This window comes from Anomaloglossus baeobatrachus, chromosome 2 (assembly GCF_048569485.1).
Source record: "Anomaloglossus baeobatrachus isolate aAnoBae1 chromosome 2, aAnoBae1.hap1, whole genome shotgun sequence".
NCBI lineage: Eukaryota > Metazoa > Chordata > Amphibia > Anura > Aromobatidae > Anomaloglossus > Anomaloglossus baeobatrachus.
Window position 1 is genome coordinate 564,368,983 of NC_134354.1, and position 18,237 is coordinate 564,387,219.

At 42.0% G+C, this 18,237-nt stretch overlaps 1 protein-coding gene across 2 annotated transcripts in view; it reads right to left on the reverse strand.

The window, feature by feature from the left end:
• FGF14 (fibroblast growth factor 14) overlaps nt 1-18,237 on the reverse strand; it is a 738,072-nt gene that overhangs the window by 258,300 nt on the left and 461,535 nt on the right. Inside the window, exon 1 of one of the 2 annotated variants that reach the window (XM_075336712.1) lies at nt 72-1,698. The exons of the other annotated variant lie outside the window; for it this stretch is intronic. Coding sequence (XP_075192827.1) covers nt 72-264 — 193 coding nt within the window. The 5' untranslated portion in view covers nt 265-1,698. Of the gene's footprint in view, nt 1-71; nt 1,699-18,237 lie in introns of those variants that run through there. 2 annotated transcript variants of the gene reach the window in all.

The window sequence follows — 18,237 nt, forward strand, 5'->3', positions numbered from 1 at the left end:
GCACATAGACATGGGAAGGGGGGAACGAAGAGGTCATTAAATATACAGCCCACAGATACAGACCAACCGACCTTGCCGTCTGAGCCTTCGTTTCCTGAGGCCAAAGATTCGTACTTTGGAGAAGATATCCACCAGGTTGCCATTACAAAGGCCTCGGTTTTTGCTTGGGCTACTGCGCCTCTTGCTGGCCGAAGGACGGTCCAAGTGCTGCTCCCTTGCCTGACGCTTTTGACGGATCAGTCCACTTGCAATAGCTGCTGCCATGCCTCCTCCCGTGCACCCTTACCGGGCTTGGAACCTCACAGAGGGAGGGGCTAGCAGGAAGTTGTGGTGGGACACCCCACCAGGTTAGAAAGAGAACCCAGAAAAAAAAATAGTCTGTGGAAAACCCAGAGAAATGAGCAAAGGGGCTCAGCCCCTCTGAAGAATGGGAAGCATCCCCCTTCTTCCTGTGTCGGGTCACTTTAAAGAACCAGTGGTGAAGTGGGAGAGAATAAAATGGAATATGATAACCCACAGATGTCTCCTTTAACAGGAGTGGTATACATATGAAGTACACACACAGTATATGTAAGTATATATATATTTATACATACATATAGGTAAAAGAAAGATACAAGGCTAAAGTGTTGGTATGTTCCAAAAAGAACTTCTTCAGCAGCTTTCTCTCACCTCTTCTACTGATGAAATTGGCATCTATGCTTGGTGGCAGGGCAAAGCTCAGTGAGGGGGGCTAAGCTTGGCTCCTCGGTGCCACCCACACACCAGACAATGCTTGCTTCTCTTTAGCAAGTGAGCTGAAAAATCTGGATGAAGAAGATGGTTAAAGAGAGGAGGAAGGAGTAGGAGGAGGAATAAAATGGGGAGGTGGGTTTTTCTCTGGCATTCGCATGGTTACAGGCAGCAGGTAAACAAAAGCTAAAGCATCCAGTTCAGTAGCCTTGAAACGATGCTCTCAAGCATTTCCGAAAGTCCATGCTTCTTGGTCCTCTACGATTTCAGGCACCAAGGATCACTGCATGTGAAACAGCATCAGGAGGCAATCTTCTTTCCTGCACGTTCTCTAATCAAATCATCCCCCTCCTCTTCTCTCCACCCCTTCCTTAAAAAAAATCCAGCACCGCTTTGTGCAATTTTCTTGAGAAATTGCTAGTTTATAACAGATCCAAGCTTCTTGCTCAGTTGGTGTCCTTGATTGTAATGCCTTTCCCACCAGAAATTAAGCATGCTTAACAGCAATCTTCTGGCTGGATTGCTTTTAGTGCTTGCAGAAAAAAAGACTAGAGATAATTCCATCAGAAGCCTCTTCTCTTCCTGCTATTCCTTCATTTCACAAACAAGTGTCCAGAATAGCAAAAAAATCCACACCACACCATGATAAAGTTGCACAAATCTCCCACTCCGTGCAATGAAAATATTGACTTCCTATAGTGACAGTGGAGATAAATGGAGCATGTATGCGAAAAAAAGCACCAGGAAAAAAGCAGGGAGAGAGCAGTGGTACGGCATTAGGAATTCACAATGAGGCGATCCCACAAGCAATAAACTAGTATAGAATAAGAGACAAGAGATAGTCACCGTGAATGGAGGATGACAAGATGTGAAGCATCTGACAGCAGCAGGAGCAAAAGCAGCAAGTTTAGCAGATCAAATCCACAGGAGTGTCATCCCCAGACACCTTTGTCTTACACAGTCGCACGCAGGAGGAGAGAAGGGTTTTCATGCCGTGCCATAAATGTGAAAAATTACCCACACCAATAGTTTCAGCCTAAGAGCTTCTCATCAATCTGTGTGCAATTTCACTTGTCTGACTTCCCTCCCTACCTTGCCCTATTTGCATGTTCCACTGTGATAAATGTGTGAATAACGCAGAGCGGCTGCAGAAAAGAAGCGTAGATGGCTGGAGATGAAAAGCTTTCGACTTAGATGCATACAAATTATAAACAACAGTGTGATAAAGACTTGAAGCTGAAAAGAGTAGAGGAGGTGCTGTGAAGAAAAAAACACATACAGTGTGAATGTCTTGTGGCCTCGGATCTCTCCCACGCAGCACAGAGGCTTCCAAATCCCAACAACTACAACTCCGCAGACACATACAAACTTTATCTGGCATTTTATCCATCTTCATTGTCAACAGTCCAAAAACAATGATGTATAGGTTTTTATACCTCCTCCCCGCTCATAAGGGTGTAATGAGACATGTCTCAAATAAAGTGTTGTCTATGAATACATATATGTAACCATGACGTCATGTCTAATATAAAGTGTTGTCTATCAATACATATATATAACCATGACATGACACATCTAATATAAAGTGTTGTCTATGAATACATATATGTAATAGGGATGATCGAATACCTCAAATATTCGGCTTCGCGAATAATTTCCAAATACTTGGCCGCTATTTGTCTATTTGATGTGCAATGTAAGTCTATGGGAAGCCCGAATAGTACCGAATAGTTGTTATTCAGGTTTCCCATAGACTTACATTGCTCATCAAATATTCGCGAATAGTCGAATAGCGGCGAGGTATTCGGAAAATATTCGCGAAGCCGAATAATCAAAGTATTCGATCATCCCTAATATGTAACCATGACATGACACATCTAATATAAAGTGTTGTCTATGAATACATATATGTAACCATGACATGACATGTCTAATATAAAGTGTTGTCTATGAATATATATATGTAACCATGATGTCATGTCTAATATATAGTGTTGTCTTTGAATACATATATGTAACCATGACGTCATGTCTAATACAAAGTGTTATGTATGAAGAAACAAGTGTTCCAGGCGGCACACAATCCAAGGTGCACGTGTCCGAGGAAGGCATCCACAATATAACTTGAACAAAGGACCGTCACTCCAGATCTGGAATTTTCTAGAATTTATTCCACATAAGTATACAGACGTATACTTATGTGGAATAAATTCTAAAAAATTCCAGAAGATTTGGAGTGCCGATCCTTTGTTCAAGTTGTGCTGTGTATGAATACATATATGCAACCATGACATGACGTGTCTCATATAAAGTGTTGTCTATGAATACATATATGTAACCATGACACAATATTCTCTAGTAGGCTTTTGCTTCCCAGTGGCAGCCCCATTCAACCATATGGTCACAACTAATGTTGGCGGTGTAAATAGTAATATTATTAACACTAAGTACGCAAGAGGTAAAAGGTAGAAAGCTGCAGGTAAGTGCACATTCACGCACTCAGTATTTGGTGAGTTTTCTACATCACTATAAGTAGCCAAAACTAGGAGTAAGTGATAAATACAGAGGTGGTGCCCGTATTTCTATTAGACTTTTCCTCTGATTGTTCCACTTCTGGTTTTGGCTACAAATACTGAGGTAACAAAAAAAATCACCAAATACTCGAGGTCTGAATGTGGTACTAGGCTTGGTTCACGCCAGACAGACAAAAGAATGGACAGCTGGATGGAAACCAACATTTCAAGTATCAGTCAAAACTTCATTGATCGAGTTAAGCTGGGTTTACACACTGCAACATCGCAAAGGACATCGCTGTAACGTCACCGGTTTGGTGACGCAATAGCGACCTCCCTAAGTCTCTGCTAAGTCTCTGGTGAGCGTTCAAACAGGCAAACCTGGCCAACAACGCAACAGCGATCCGGACCTGCAGAGCGACCTAGCTGGTTGTTGGGGACGTTGATAAGCAGCCTTTTGGAAGAGAAGTTGCTAACAAAGTCGCTGCAAAGTCTTCACACACTGAAACTTCATGCTGCACAGCGGGAAACAAAGGACCTAGGAATGGTTCTGAACGATTTGTAACGATTACAACTTCACAGCAGGGGCCGGGTCGCTGATAGGTTTCACACACTGCAACATCGCAAACAACATCGCTATTGCGTCACAAAACCGGTGACGTTACAGCGATGTCGTTTGAGATGTTGCAGTGTGGAAACCCAGCTTTACTGTCTCCAAACTAATCTGAATCCAGATTATAAGCCTATCTGGATGTAGATAGTGCTTAACCTGTCCCTTCATACATGAATAAAGAACAGATACAAGGCGGCTGTATTACTGTAACACAATATATAGTTACAGAAAGGAGCACTACTTCACATGTTGGTATTCCCATCTGAAAGAGTTTACCAATTAATCAAGCTCAAATAAGCCCCAAAAGGCAATTAACTGCTATTGTAAATTAATTAGAACTTTGTTCACCCAAGAATATATCTTATTCATCTTTTTCTTCTTTGTCTCCCCCTAAACACCACTACTAATGTGTGCAATAATGGGTTGGATGCTAGGCAACAAGACGAGTCCTATGTCAGTACTTAGTTTCTGCAAACTCCTCTGCCTGCAAGCTACAGTGCACTTTCATCTATTTTACATCAGCTCCAGTCAGTCTCCTTCCCACTCTGCTGGCTGTATATACAGTAAATTCAAAGTCAACTGCCTTCTCCCTCTGGCAGCTGTAAGTATAATCTCCAATCTCTAGGATTATTTAAATATAGTTGCCAGCCAATTTCTTTCTCTATGATCAACTAAAGTTATAATGTGCAGTAAAACCTTTAGGCTTGTTTCCCCTCTGGCAGATGTAAATATAGTCCTCTGACAGTATTTTTACCTGCTGTCAACTGTAAAGAGTATATGCGCACACTGCAGTTTTGTTTCTCCAGTGTAAAACGCACCTCTGGCTGAAAAAAAACCACAAAAAAATACATGCGTTTTTGGCGCGTTTTTGCCACGTTTTGGTGCGTTTTTGACTGCGTTTTATTAACATTGTCAATGGCAAAATGCCAGGAAAAGCTCAGAAAAGAAGTGACATGCTACTTCTGTCTTCTGCAACCAAAACTGCAGGCAAAAAAGAAGCAACGTGTGCACAGCCTTTCGGATTTCTCATAGACTTTGCTGGGGAAGGTCATACATGCAGTTTAGAAACTGCACTCAAAACTGCACCAAAAAGGCAACAAAAACGCAGCAAAAAAAGGAGCATGCGCACAAGAGCTAAATGTATTCTGAAAGCTCGTTAGTCTCCTTCCCCCTCTGGAAGCCATTGATATAGGCTCCAGTAAATTCCCATACAGACAATTAACTAATTATTGTACTTTGGACTCTGGAGTAGTAAAAAGAAACTCTACATGCCAGTACCACCCACCCCCTCCGCACCTCACCATATGAACTTCAAATTTTATTTAACTTTTCAAATATATTGTATAATATAACATCCTCACAAGTCAATCCTTGGAAGTGAATGTGAACACAGCTCCGCCCCTTTCGGCCATGTTTTTTCCATCTCCTATATAAGAAAGTCCTTAGTTACCCCTCTCCACCCACAGCAGTTTTTAATTGCAATGAGATGACATACAGTTAGGGTCACAGAGCTAGGGACCCCAATATAGAGATATACCTTGACGAGGTCTTGGGGCTCAGTTACATTGATCAATGCGATTGCTAAATATCTCCTTTTCCTTATATTCATGGCAGGTATGCAATTCATTATTCACATGTTCAAATTAGCAAGTAGCATTTTTCATTGTATATTCCAATATTTTTCCATATGCTTGAGGCATTATACCATTATCTAAGTTTGATGTGCAGCCTTATCCTTATATATAGTATGTATTTTTTGGCTTGCACTCATAATATATATATATTAGTGCTCACTTCAGTTATCCTATTCAGTTATATGTAGTTTTTTTCTGAATGTGAACACAGCTCCGCCCCTTTCGGCCATGTTTTTTCCATCTCCTATATAAGAAAGTCCTTAGTTACCCCTCTCCACCCACAGCAGTTTTTAATTGCAATGAGATGACACACAGTTAGGGTCACAGAGCTAGGGACCCCAATATAGAGATATACCTTGACGAGGTCTTGGGGCTCAGTTACATTCATCAATGCGATTGCTAAATATCTCCTTTTCCTTATATTCATGGCAGGTATGCAATTCATTATTCACATGTTCAAATTAGCAAGTAGCATTTTTCATTGTATATTCCAATATTTTTCCATATGCCTGAGGCATTATACCATTATCTAAGTTTGATGTGCAGCCTTATCCTTATATATAGTATGTATTTTTTGGCTTGCACTCATAATATATATATATATTAGTGCTCACTTCAGTTATCCTATTCAATCCTTGGAAGCCGTCCTCTCATCTTTTTTTTTTTTTTTAATGCCAAGCTACTCCATATTTTTTGATCCTCTACTGGCGAACAGGGTAGAAGCAATTTATGTAGACTATAAGGCTGTGTGAACGTGTTGCATTTTTTAATATATTTTAGTGCCGATTTGTCACAAAACCTGAAGGAATCCTGAAGCCAGCAAAGTGAATGAGAATCCTGAAGTCTCATGCACTTTGTTGAGTATTTTAGTATTTTCTCCTTGCAAATTTGGTGCAAATTTAAATCTGCAGCAGGTCACTTTGTTCAGGGTTTTTGCAGCAGATTTCACCCATTCTAATGAATGGGGAAAATGTGCACCAAGAATGTGCACAAAAAATGCATCAAAAATGCACCCAAAACGTGGCAAAAACACGCCTTTTTGCAACTGCGTTTTTCCTGCAAAGCACCAAACTCTAAACGTGCACCCATAGCCTTAGAGCAGTGTTAAGGGTTCTTTACGCACAGCGACATTGCTAGCGATGTTGCTCGTGAAAGAACCCACCCCCGTCGTTTGTGCGTCACGGGCAAATCGCTGCCCGTGGCGCACAATATTGTTAGGAAGCGTAACATGTTCTTACCTTCCTAGCGACGTTGCTGTGGGCGGCGAACAGCCTCTTTTCTAAGGGGGTGGTCTGTGCGGCGTCACAGTGATATCACATGGCAGAAGCGAATTGAAACGTAGGGGCGGAGAGCAGCTGCATGAAAGTCACGTCCACTTCGTTGCCGGAGGACGCAGGTACGGTGTTGTTCGTCGTTCCTGGGGTGTCACACGTAGCGATGTGTGCTGCCTCAGGAACGACGAACAACCTGCGTCCAAAATCAGCAACGATTTTTGGGAAATGGCCGACGTGTCAACAATGAACGATTTGGTGAATATTTTGCATAGTTAGCGGTCGCTCGTACGTGTCACACGCAACGACATCGCTAACGAGGCCGGATGTGTGTCACAAATTCTGTGACCCCAACGACATCTCGTTAGCGATGTCATTGCATGTAACGGGGCCTTTAGTTTCAACTCTAGTCCTCAAGACTCAACCAAAAGATCATGATTTCAGGTTTTCCTCAAGGATTTCATTAATGTTGCACAGGGGATGGAATTGTTCCCTGTCTAATATTGAGGAAAATCTGAAAATGTGATCTGTTTGTGGGTCTTGAGGACTGGAGTTGAGAAACACTGACCTAGAGGATCATGCTAAAAATAAGAATGATGATTTAGTATCAGGGCCCATTTGGTATCGGGGCCCATTAGCCATGCATGTCCACCAGCACTCACCAGCTTTTAGGTGCACATGTACACTAATATACACTTGAACCCTAGGCGCTGCCATCTAACAATGTATGTAAGTTTAATAAATCTTCAAAGAGTCATTTTTGTAGTGCATGAAATTGTCAAAATTTGTCTTTTTTAAAGATTAGTATAATAAACATAATAATTATTGGTGAGACAAGACCTAGAAAACATTAAAAAAAAGATGTGTTAACAATAATATCATATTCAACAGAAAAGAACAGTTAGTAACAGAAGAAGATAGCATTTAAACACTACTCCAGCATGTTTTTATTTATTTCATTATCCATTAAGTATAAGTAATGTATGTACAGCGCATGAATTAAAATTCTTGCCGGTCACTATCTTCTGCTATTTCCAGTTCGGCTCATGTCCTCTTATGGATCATGTGACCACAGCTGAGAATAATCGGTTCAATAGCGTCTTCTGTGTGACTGGAAGTCACTTTCCCAATGTAAGTCTATGAAGCTCAGAACAGGGCTTTCATAGACTTTTATTAAGAAAAGAGCTAACGGTCCGCGGTGTGAGCCGGCCAGCAGAGCAGTGGTCACTTGATGCAGGAAACTTCAACAGCGCTGAAAACAGCAGAAGACATTGTATTGTAATGCATGTGCTTTACATATATTACTGATATATAAGGGATATGAAATGAAAATAATGCTGGAATGGGACTTTAATGATAAAACCAGTACCTACTGTGTGACTTTATTTACAGTATATGAGACCACTGAATAAAGGGACTGGCAATCAATTGCCCTAAAATGTATAGGTAGCTAATATATCCTCAAATAACCTAATAAAGGTCATAAATAAAACAAATATGTTAAACATGAATAATTAGAGCAGTTTCTTTGATCTGAATCCACATCCCTCTGTGTATTGGTACAATGTTGTTAGACTGGTGGAGCGGTATTTCTTTCAGCACCAGGGACAGCTCTTATATAAGCGGATATGTAAATAGTTTTTGGCATATATCAGAGCTGGGAAGCTCCACACTATTATATATCCTATCACGATACATGTGAAATACTTCATACAATGCAATACATCCTGTTGATTCTAAAACATTATAAAGCGATAAGATCTGTATTTTCTAGATACATTTAACATAATTCTAATTAGATGATAAAATGGGAAATTTGCGGTTGTGCATGTGTAACAAAAATGTTTACAGTTCTAGGAGAGCCGGCGATATTTCAAAGAAAACTCAAGAGAGCCATCTGCTGTCTTAATATATAATAACAAAACACGAAAGCCGCATGGCATATTGCCGTAGACAATGCTCAGGTTAGATGATGATCGCCTTACCCATTACTCTCCAAATTTAGGGACACTACAACTCTCAGCATGCCCTGAGTGCTAGGACATATAGATTTGCACCATCTGAAGGGTGACAGGTTGGAAATATACTTATTGTATATATTTGTTCCATTCTTTACTTTCCTATGACCTGTATATGTAAGGTATAGCCTTTGTGGAGTGAGATTAATTAGGAAATTATTGTGTTCAGATATTGAAAATATCCACAGATTATTTTATTACTTTAACAATATAATTAATTTGCATTGAGTATTGACAGTAATAAACAGCATGATATTCAGCATGGAATTCCCAATAAGCTTCTTCCGTTTTCTAACTGTTCACACAATTGTTTCCACTTAGTTTCATTTGTTCAGATATTAATTGATGAGATGCTCCATCCAACAATGACGTGACGCGTTAACCCATTAAAAGCAAAATCAATGAAACCGCTTGTTTCGTTCTTAACAGCCTTTATCAATCAGGGCCTACATGAAAACACTCCGCATTTGTTTCAAAAGGTACAACAGGGAACAATAAAATGAAGCCCGTCCATTCCCTGAAACATAAGTGAAAATTTGCTAAGACTAGCATGTTATATGCCACTCTTTAAGGGAACTTGTCACCAAGTTTTTCCCATATAAACTGCTGCCACCACCAGTAAGCCCTTATATACAGCATTTTTAAAATACTAAGTATAAGACCCAAGCTGATTTGTATAACTTAAAAAAGACCTTTTATTGTACTTAGCTATGGCATGGTCTGGTCCTATGTGCATCTTTGATCTTGACCCAGTGTCTATTCTTTTCTTGCAATCACCATCCTCCTTCCCAGCTTTGTGTGGATGACTCATCCTACACTGTGATGCGCAGGAAAAGACAAAGAATACCCATGCATGAGCACTACAATAATATGCCCTCGGCAGGGCAGACAAGGGCTTGTGTGCAGGAGCGCAATGGAGGACACTGTGTGGATTAAATAGGATGGCTCATTTATACAAAGCAGGGAAAGAGGACAGCGATCATAAGAAGAGAGGAGGTGCGGGGTCAAGATCAGCGACGCCCATCAGACCGGACCGCCCCGCAGGTGAGTATAATGAAAGGTCTTTTTTATGTTATACAGATTGGAGTGGGGACTTATATACAGCATTCTAGAACGCTGTATATATAAGGGTTTACTGGTTGTGGCCGCAGTTTATAGGGAACAGATTTGGTGACAAGTTCCCTTTAATCTGATTTGCACTGGCAAGGGATGCATTAAAATATATTTAAATTCATACAAGTAAATTCAGCTATATGTGCATCAGAAATGTATGCTATAATTTGCATGAAATTGTAGATTAAATGATAATAAATTGGTCTGACTAATTGTGTTCAGACCCACCCAATAAATGGTGGATATTTTCACTTCTTTTTTGTGCTTTTGAAAATCTAAAGAGGCATTTTTTAAAGTATAGGTATCCTTTCAAAAGTGTTGACAAGAAATAAAAAGATCCGAAAAATCAATAGTTTAAAGAGGACCAACCACCAGGATTTTCATATATAAACTAAAGTCAGTGCCATATATGCCACATATTTTTGATGTGTTCAGTCGAACAACATTACTGTCTGATTCCTCGGTGTCCTTCATCAAAAAATAGGAGGACGTCACAATCTATAAAGTAATGTCAGGCTTAATTCTGCCATCGAATCCGTTGTTACATTCCAAAACTGATACTTTATCTCCCAAGTGACATCTGTTTTGGATCCAATTTCCATACATATTTTTTTTTCACATCCATTTATAAAAAGCAGGTAAATGCAACTTTTTTCCATCAACACTTAGGGGCACTTTGCACACTACAACATCGCAAGCCGATGCTTGCGATGCCGAGTGCGATAGTCCCCGCCCCCGTCGCAGCTGCGATATCATGGTGATAGCTGGCGTAGCGAACATTATTGCTACGCCAGCTTCATATGCACTCACCTGCCCTGTGACGTCACTCTGGCCGGTGACCCGCCTCCTTATTAAGGGGGTGGGTCGTGCGGCGTCATAGCGACATCACACGGCAGGCGGCCAATAGAAGCGGAGGGGCGGAGATGAGCGGGACATAAACATCCCGCCCACCTCCTTCCTTCCGCATAGCTGGCGTGAGCTGCAGGACGCAGGTAGGAGATGTTCCTTGCTCCTGCGGCTTCACACACAGCGATGTGTGATGCCGCTGGAACGAGGAACAACATCGTAACATCGGTGATTTCCAAATTATGGAAATGACCGACGCTACACCGATGATACGATTATGACGATTTTGCGCTCGTTAATCGTATCAAAAAGGCTTTACACACTACGATATCGCCTGCGACGCTGGATGTGCGTCACTTTCGATTTGACCCCACCGACATCGCACCTGCGATGTCGTAGTGTGCAAAGTGCCCCTTGGAAATAGATCAGTTAGAATGAATGAAAAAAAAGATCTTCCATTTTTCATCCATTTGTGACATTTCGCCATACACTTGTATGGCTGAGTCTGAACCACAAAAGCAGAGAATAGGATATGCTCCGAGTTTAATGTAATGTTCACACAAATCCACCGAAAGAACAGATGTGCAATTGGTTCCATTAAACTCAATGGGTCAATAAAAAGGGATAGTGCACAGATGAGATCAACTGAGAGCAGTGTTGGGCTGAAGGGTCTGTGTGATGGTGGAATATGGGGGGTTGTGTATAATTTTGTGTAGGTTCGTATTTTAGGCGTGGTGCTCTGTCCATTCTGCGTACATTGTCCTGTTTGCAGGTTAATCACTCCCTGCCATGCTTTTGTCACTAAGTCTGGGGGAGGGGGGCCTGGGATCCACCAAACTCTCTGCTTACCTGGGAGATTAAGCAGTCTGTCTGAGAACTTCAAGAGAGAAGATTTTGGGGGAGAAGCTGAGGCTCCCCAGAGAGAACTGGACATTTATCGCTTACTGGACTATATCCGTGTTCCTGGACTACTTTACCCTCTGTATGGTGGATTTATAGACCTTCTGGATTGCATGGAATAAATGTTCTTTGCTTTGTCCCCCATGTCTCGCTCTGCTGATTGTGGCATATCAGAGAAGGATCCCGTGACAGTCTGGATCTAATTTCATAAGCTTTGTTCACATAAAAAAAAACAAAAAAAAAATAAACAGATTAAAATTTCCAAAGTTACTCCTTGCAAACCAATCAGTGTAAAATTGACAGCAGATAGATGCAATACAGATGGCTTCCATGTGCTGTCTTTTTTCCCCAAGTCTTATCACTAAGGCCTGCGCCACACATCCGTGCCTCCGGCACGTGTTTGTCATTTTTTACACGTACCGGCGGCACGGAGACACTTTAACCAATGCTACCCTATTGTAGCAGGCACACACACGTAAAACCACACGGAACGTGTGTCCGTGTGCGTTTGTACGTGTGTGCGATTTTCAAAGCGCTGACATGTCAGTGTTTTCTCCGGCAGCACGGGTGTTACACGGCCCGCACCCGTACCACACGGGTGTAGTGTGGATGCGGTCCCGTGTGACACGCGCCGGAGAAAACACACATGTCAGTGAAAAAAAACCAAAACATTTACTCACCTTCTCCAGCCCTCCTGTCTCTGCCGCTGCTGCCTCTTGCTGCCGACCGCCGCTCATTAATCTCATAGAATATTCACTTCACTGCCTGCCAGCAGCAGCAGCGGGGAGACGGGAGGGCTGGAGACCGAGGATCAGCACCACGGACAGCAGCGCGGCAGCAGGAAGGACCAGGTGAGTATAATAATTACTGATTCTACGTGTGCTATCGCGGATAGCACACGTAGAACACACGTGTCACGCACGTACCAGAGACACGTACTTACCTGCACGCAACACGCAGGGAAAATACGTGTCTCTCGGCACGTGCGTGAAATTCACGTGAGTGTGGCAGAGGCCTAAAATAGATGTGTTTGGTCTGCAAATCGGGCCAAAGCTGGACATACCAATTATTTATTAATTTGTTAGTTAATTTTAATGCTGTCCATTAAAAAAAAATGGATTTCTCTTTGGAAATTGATGTGTGAATGGGGCACTACCCAGGTATTTGAAGAATAAGTTTATTTTCATATGTCCAGTAATTATTTCCATTTTTGGAACTGTTTTGGGATCATAAAAACGAAAACAAAACGTTCCAATAAAAAGTCTTGCCTCCTTTTCAGCTGTTGTCGGTTGTTCAGCTGCACCAAAAACATAGTCTGCACAACTTTTTTTGTTAGTATATTTAGAAGTTAATAGAAATTTCCTAGGTTTCCATTGGGCTGCTTATTAAAAAAAAACAAAAACAAGACTGTGCTGAATCCTAAAATATTTGCATCTTGGAACATTTGTGACTGGACTTTTTCTATTAGTAAGGACTGTGGAAGAAAAGCGCAATAAGGTCTTATCCACAAAACTGGAAATCTAGTAAAAAGTAGAGAACTCACCTATAGGAGTTGTGCCAGTCACAACCCCTATAAACGTATGTATCCACCGGTGAAACAGCTGCAGCCCCGGGTGTAGTAGTTCAAGGTTTGGAAGGAGATGGGTTGTAATGCCACGCTATTCACCACTCCAGAATTATAAAGGATTAATGTCTTTTTATTTCATGCACAGGCCTATGCGTTTCAGGTGTACTCAGATCCCTTCATCAGGACATCAGGCAAAAGAACATCAATTTGATCAATTTGATGTTTTTTTTGCCTGATGTCCTGATGAAGGGAGCTGAGTACTCCTGAAACGCGTAGACCTGTGCATGAAATAAAAAGACATTAATCATTTATAATTCTGGAGTGGTGAATAGCGCGGCATCACAACTCCTCTCCTTCCAAACCTTGGACTTTTTCTATAGCATACTAATTACTATATAGCAGAAGAATATGGCCTGAAGCAAACAATATACAACATGGGACCAATTCATTTTCGGGGATAGAATACTTTGAAGAGTTGTAAAATTCTTGCACACCACAAGTATGTGCAAACATTTTACCACCTTTTGGTATTTTAATGCTAGTAGCGGCTAGATCCGTCAAGGTGGTAGTGGCAAAACCAACCCACTGAGTTCATCAAACGTTATGCCACTTTAGTGTCGTAACTTTTACCAGATATGACTGGACTAGCATTTCTGGTGAGGCCCACATTGCTGATAAGATGTGCCAAATGCAATAAGTTGCGAGCGCCTATTAATGAATTTGGCATGTCTTACCCCTTTTTTAAGACTGGTGTGTTCATAGGTAGTCTTAGTGAATCAGCCCCCATATACAGTATTTAGGGAAAGGATCTCCATTGTGTCATTCTCCACTTAGTTGTAGTGCCCCAATACAGTGTCAGTACACTGGTAGATGAACTTCTGTAGCAGCTGAAGAATCAAAGCAGCAATACTACTATCTATGTGCCACCACAATGTAAAATAAATCAGTAAATGTGATATTACAGCAATACATTGGGGATAGATCATTACTGGCAGAAGCTGGTAGCTTTTTTGTTCTTGCTAGCTTACAATTTTGCTGCCATCTCCTCAAATGTTTATAATGGCAAGGACTGAGCATTTTGGATTAGCACAAGTACACTTGTTAATTTATGCACTACTCCCACATGCTTACTTTCTGATCTCGCTTATATAATGCACTATGTGGGAGTTGGATACACAGACTGAGAACGAGAGAAGCAGCTGTGTGATAACACTTGTCATGGTGATTTTTACAACTCGAGTATTGCTGCATTGCTAATTGCAAGTGTTCTCGAACAGCCCTAATATCATTATCGGTCCCTGATTTCTCCAGCATTAATAACATAGGAACTAGTTAGACGCTGGGTGCACTTGTTGTTTAGTTATCTTTATTCCATTACTTTGCTAAATGCATTTCGTGTCACATTAGAAGGAGAGTTCAGGGTAAACAACATATTTCAGAAACAGATGATGGTTGAGTGTGGCAGCCTTATCCACACAAAATTGTCTTAGAAAACAATGTATTATGTATGAGGATACCGAAAGGGTTTGTCCAGCACTCTGAAGAGCTACCTTTCCAACAGATCCATCATTCGTGTGCTTTTATATTACTAATATGTTTCATTAGCTTTACCATGAAAAGCTTCAAAAGGAACCTAAAGACCCACCTCTTCCGACAAGCCTACAACCTACAGTAACCCTCAGTCTGATACAGCGCAGCACAATCAGCTCTGTCCTCACCTACTGTATCCTCATTCATTCCCTATAGACTGTGAGTCCTCACAGGCAGGGTCCTCTATCCTCCTATACCAGTCGTTTTGTACTGTTAATGATTGTTGTACGTATACCCTCTTTCACTTGTAAAGCGCCATGGAATAAATGGCGCTATAATAATAAATAATAATTAGCTTTAGCGTTCGTGCCTTCTACAGTCACAGGTAATGTGCTCAGCATACATTGAGAAAGCCGTTAATTTCATACTCAGCTGGAGAAAATGAGAGTCCAGACAGTAGACATCATTAATGACATTGAGTTCGGATGCTACAAAAATTTACGGGGCATCAAAGGATGGCACCAGCGGAAGTGCCAAAAGATCCAAATAGGCCAGTCATGACCTATGGCTTCAATAGGCAATGGGACACTGGAGTTAATGAAAGTATAGTAGTAAAATAAGAGTACAGGTAAGTTGGATCTGTAAAAAGACGTCACATTTCTGGAAACCCCCTTTAAAAAGCTTTGGCACCAAAACTTTGTGGCTGCCATTAAGGATGAGTGCATCAGTGTTATTAGCGTTATGGATGCAGCATATTTGCGTATCCAAAACAATGCATTGTACAGAACAAGTACAGTGGATGGCATTTATAGAAATCCCCAGCCCAATATGGTTCTTTTAATCTGAGATCGCAGCCTTCCAAGCCGCTGCATGTCAGTTCATTCTTGCAGTGGGAGAACAGAGCAAAAATATACTGTGCCCAGAATCCTGATCATGTGCATGGATGCTGTGTTCTCCCAAACAAGACATTAGCGTCTCCGCTAGAGAAATTATGCTGCCTCCAGAACACTCTCTCATCCGGATGTGCACCCTAAGTGATTGAGGCCATCAAACACTTTGCACCTGGTTCATTCACATAAGACCCGTGTAGAGACCACGAGTTCTACGTGTTTAGGTCAGATGAGGAAGAGGCCATGTCATTATATTTTAACCTGTAAGGCCTTTGCTAGCAGTCAATGAACACAACCGAGTCTTGCCCTTCATAAAGATCATGGTTTTCTTGTAAGTTACAGACGTTTTTCTTATGCGGGCATCACACGAGACGATCTATCGTGCGATATGTCGTCGGGGTCATGGTTTTCGTGAAGCACATCCAGCATCGTTCACGACGTCGTCTCGTGTGACACCTAAGAGCGACTCTTAATTGGTTGTAAATCATATATCGTGTACACGTCGCTCATTTTTAAAAAATCGTTTAATTTTATTTGCGCTGATTGTTCATCGTACCTGGGGCAGCACACATCGCTCCGTGTGACATCCCGGGAACGATGAATACAGCTTACCTGCGTCCTGCGGCTCCCGCCGGCTATGCGGAAGGAAGAGGTGGGCGGGATGTTTACGTCCCACTCATCTCCGCCCCTCCGCTTCTATTGGCCGGCCGCTGTGTGACGTCGCAGTGACGCCGAACAATCCACCCCCTTCAGGAAGTGGATCTTCGCTGCCCACAGCGACGTCGCTCAGCAGGTAAGTACGTGTGACGGGGTTAACGACTTTGTGCGGCACGGGCAGCGATTTGCCCGTGACACACAAACGATGGGGGCGGATTTGATTGCTCGTGCGATCGCACGATAGATCGTATCGTGTGATGCCCGCATTAGGCCACTGTTTGTAGAAAATGTCTTTTAACAACTTGCAGCAGATTGGCAAGTTTATTTTGAGTCCATTTTCAACCCAATATGGTCCAACTAGCTCCTCAATAATAATACCAGTCCATAGTAGTACTCCACTTCCACCTTACTGGCAAATGAGTTGATATAGAAGTCTGTGCCCATCACTGATCCAGCCACGGGGCCATTCATCTGTCCCGTCAAGAGTTATCAGCCCATAAAACTTTTGAAAAATCTTCAGGTATTTCTTGGCCCTTGATTTTTCAACTTATACCTCTTGTTCAGTGATGGTCCTGTTTAAGTCCTCCTTACCTTGGCCATGTCTCTGAGCACTGGACACCTTGTACTTCTGGACACTTCAGGGAGGTTGCACATCTGGAATATGGCCAAACTGGAGGATAATGGGTTCCTGTTCGCTTAACATTTGATTCTTCTCGTATCTTTCCCAAGTAATGTGCTTCTTTTTTTCTCAACACATTTTTTCCATCCCTGCTGACTATTTGCAATAAAACTTTTGATGGCTCTTTAATCACACCAGAATATTTTAGCAATTTTAAGAATGCTGGATCCCTTTGTAAAACCTATATTTTTAGTTTTTAGTCAGTTTTTGGACCCATTTTGCCTAAAGGCTACTTTACACACTGCGATATCGGTCCCGATATCACTAGTGTGGGTACCCGCCCCCATCTGTTGCGCGACACGGGCAAATCGCTGCCCGTGCCGCACAACATCGCCCAGACCCGTCACACATACTTCCCTGCCCGGCGACGTCGCTGTCACCGGCGAACCGCCTCCTTTCCTAGGGGGCGGTCCGTGCGGCGTCACAGCGACGTCACTGAGCGGCCGCCCAATAGAAGCGGAGGGGCGGAGAAGAGCGGGACGTAACATCCCGCCCACCTCCTTCCTTCCTCATAGCGGCCGGGAGGCAGGTACGGAGAGCTTCCTCGTTCCTGCGGCGTCATACATAGCGATGTGTGCTGCTGCAGGAGCGATGAACTACATCGTTACTGCTACAGTAACGATAATCGAGAATGGACCCCCATGTCACCGATCAGCGATTTTGCACGTTTTTGCAACGATGCAAAATAGCTTATCGGTGTCACACGCAGCAACATCGCTAATGCGGCCGGATGTGCGTCACAAATTCTGTGACCCCAACGACTCTGCATTAGCGATGTCGCAGCGTGTAAAGCCCCCTTTAGGAAAATAAGCTGCGTAATAATTCTGCACACCTTGATAAAGGGAGTTGATATCCTTACATTACACAAATACACATCCTCTGCTGTTCTTCATCCAATAAGCATTCAAGTTTGTACAGCTAGAAGTTGAAAAATCTGCATTAAAACAATGGTATGCTCAAAATACTCACTTATAATTGTGCACACAGTGTATAATGTATAAGCTCCAATAGGTGTATTATGTAGGAGTCCCAATCGTCTTGTCCATATAGTGTATGTGCATATCACATGATTAGGATAGAGTTTAGCATGTAGGAGGAAATAATGAATGCCCGAAAGCAGACCTCCTGAAAGTTATGAATTAATGCAGCAAGTATATTGGAAAATTGTTGAACATTTCATTATACAAAAAATAATATATATTGCCTGAAACCGGAAAACACTGATTTAATATATTAGTTATTTTAGCGCACACATTGCAAACTGTCTCCTTTTT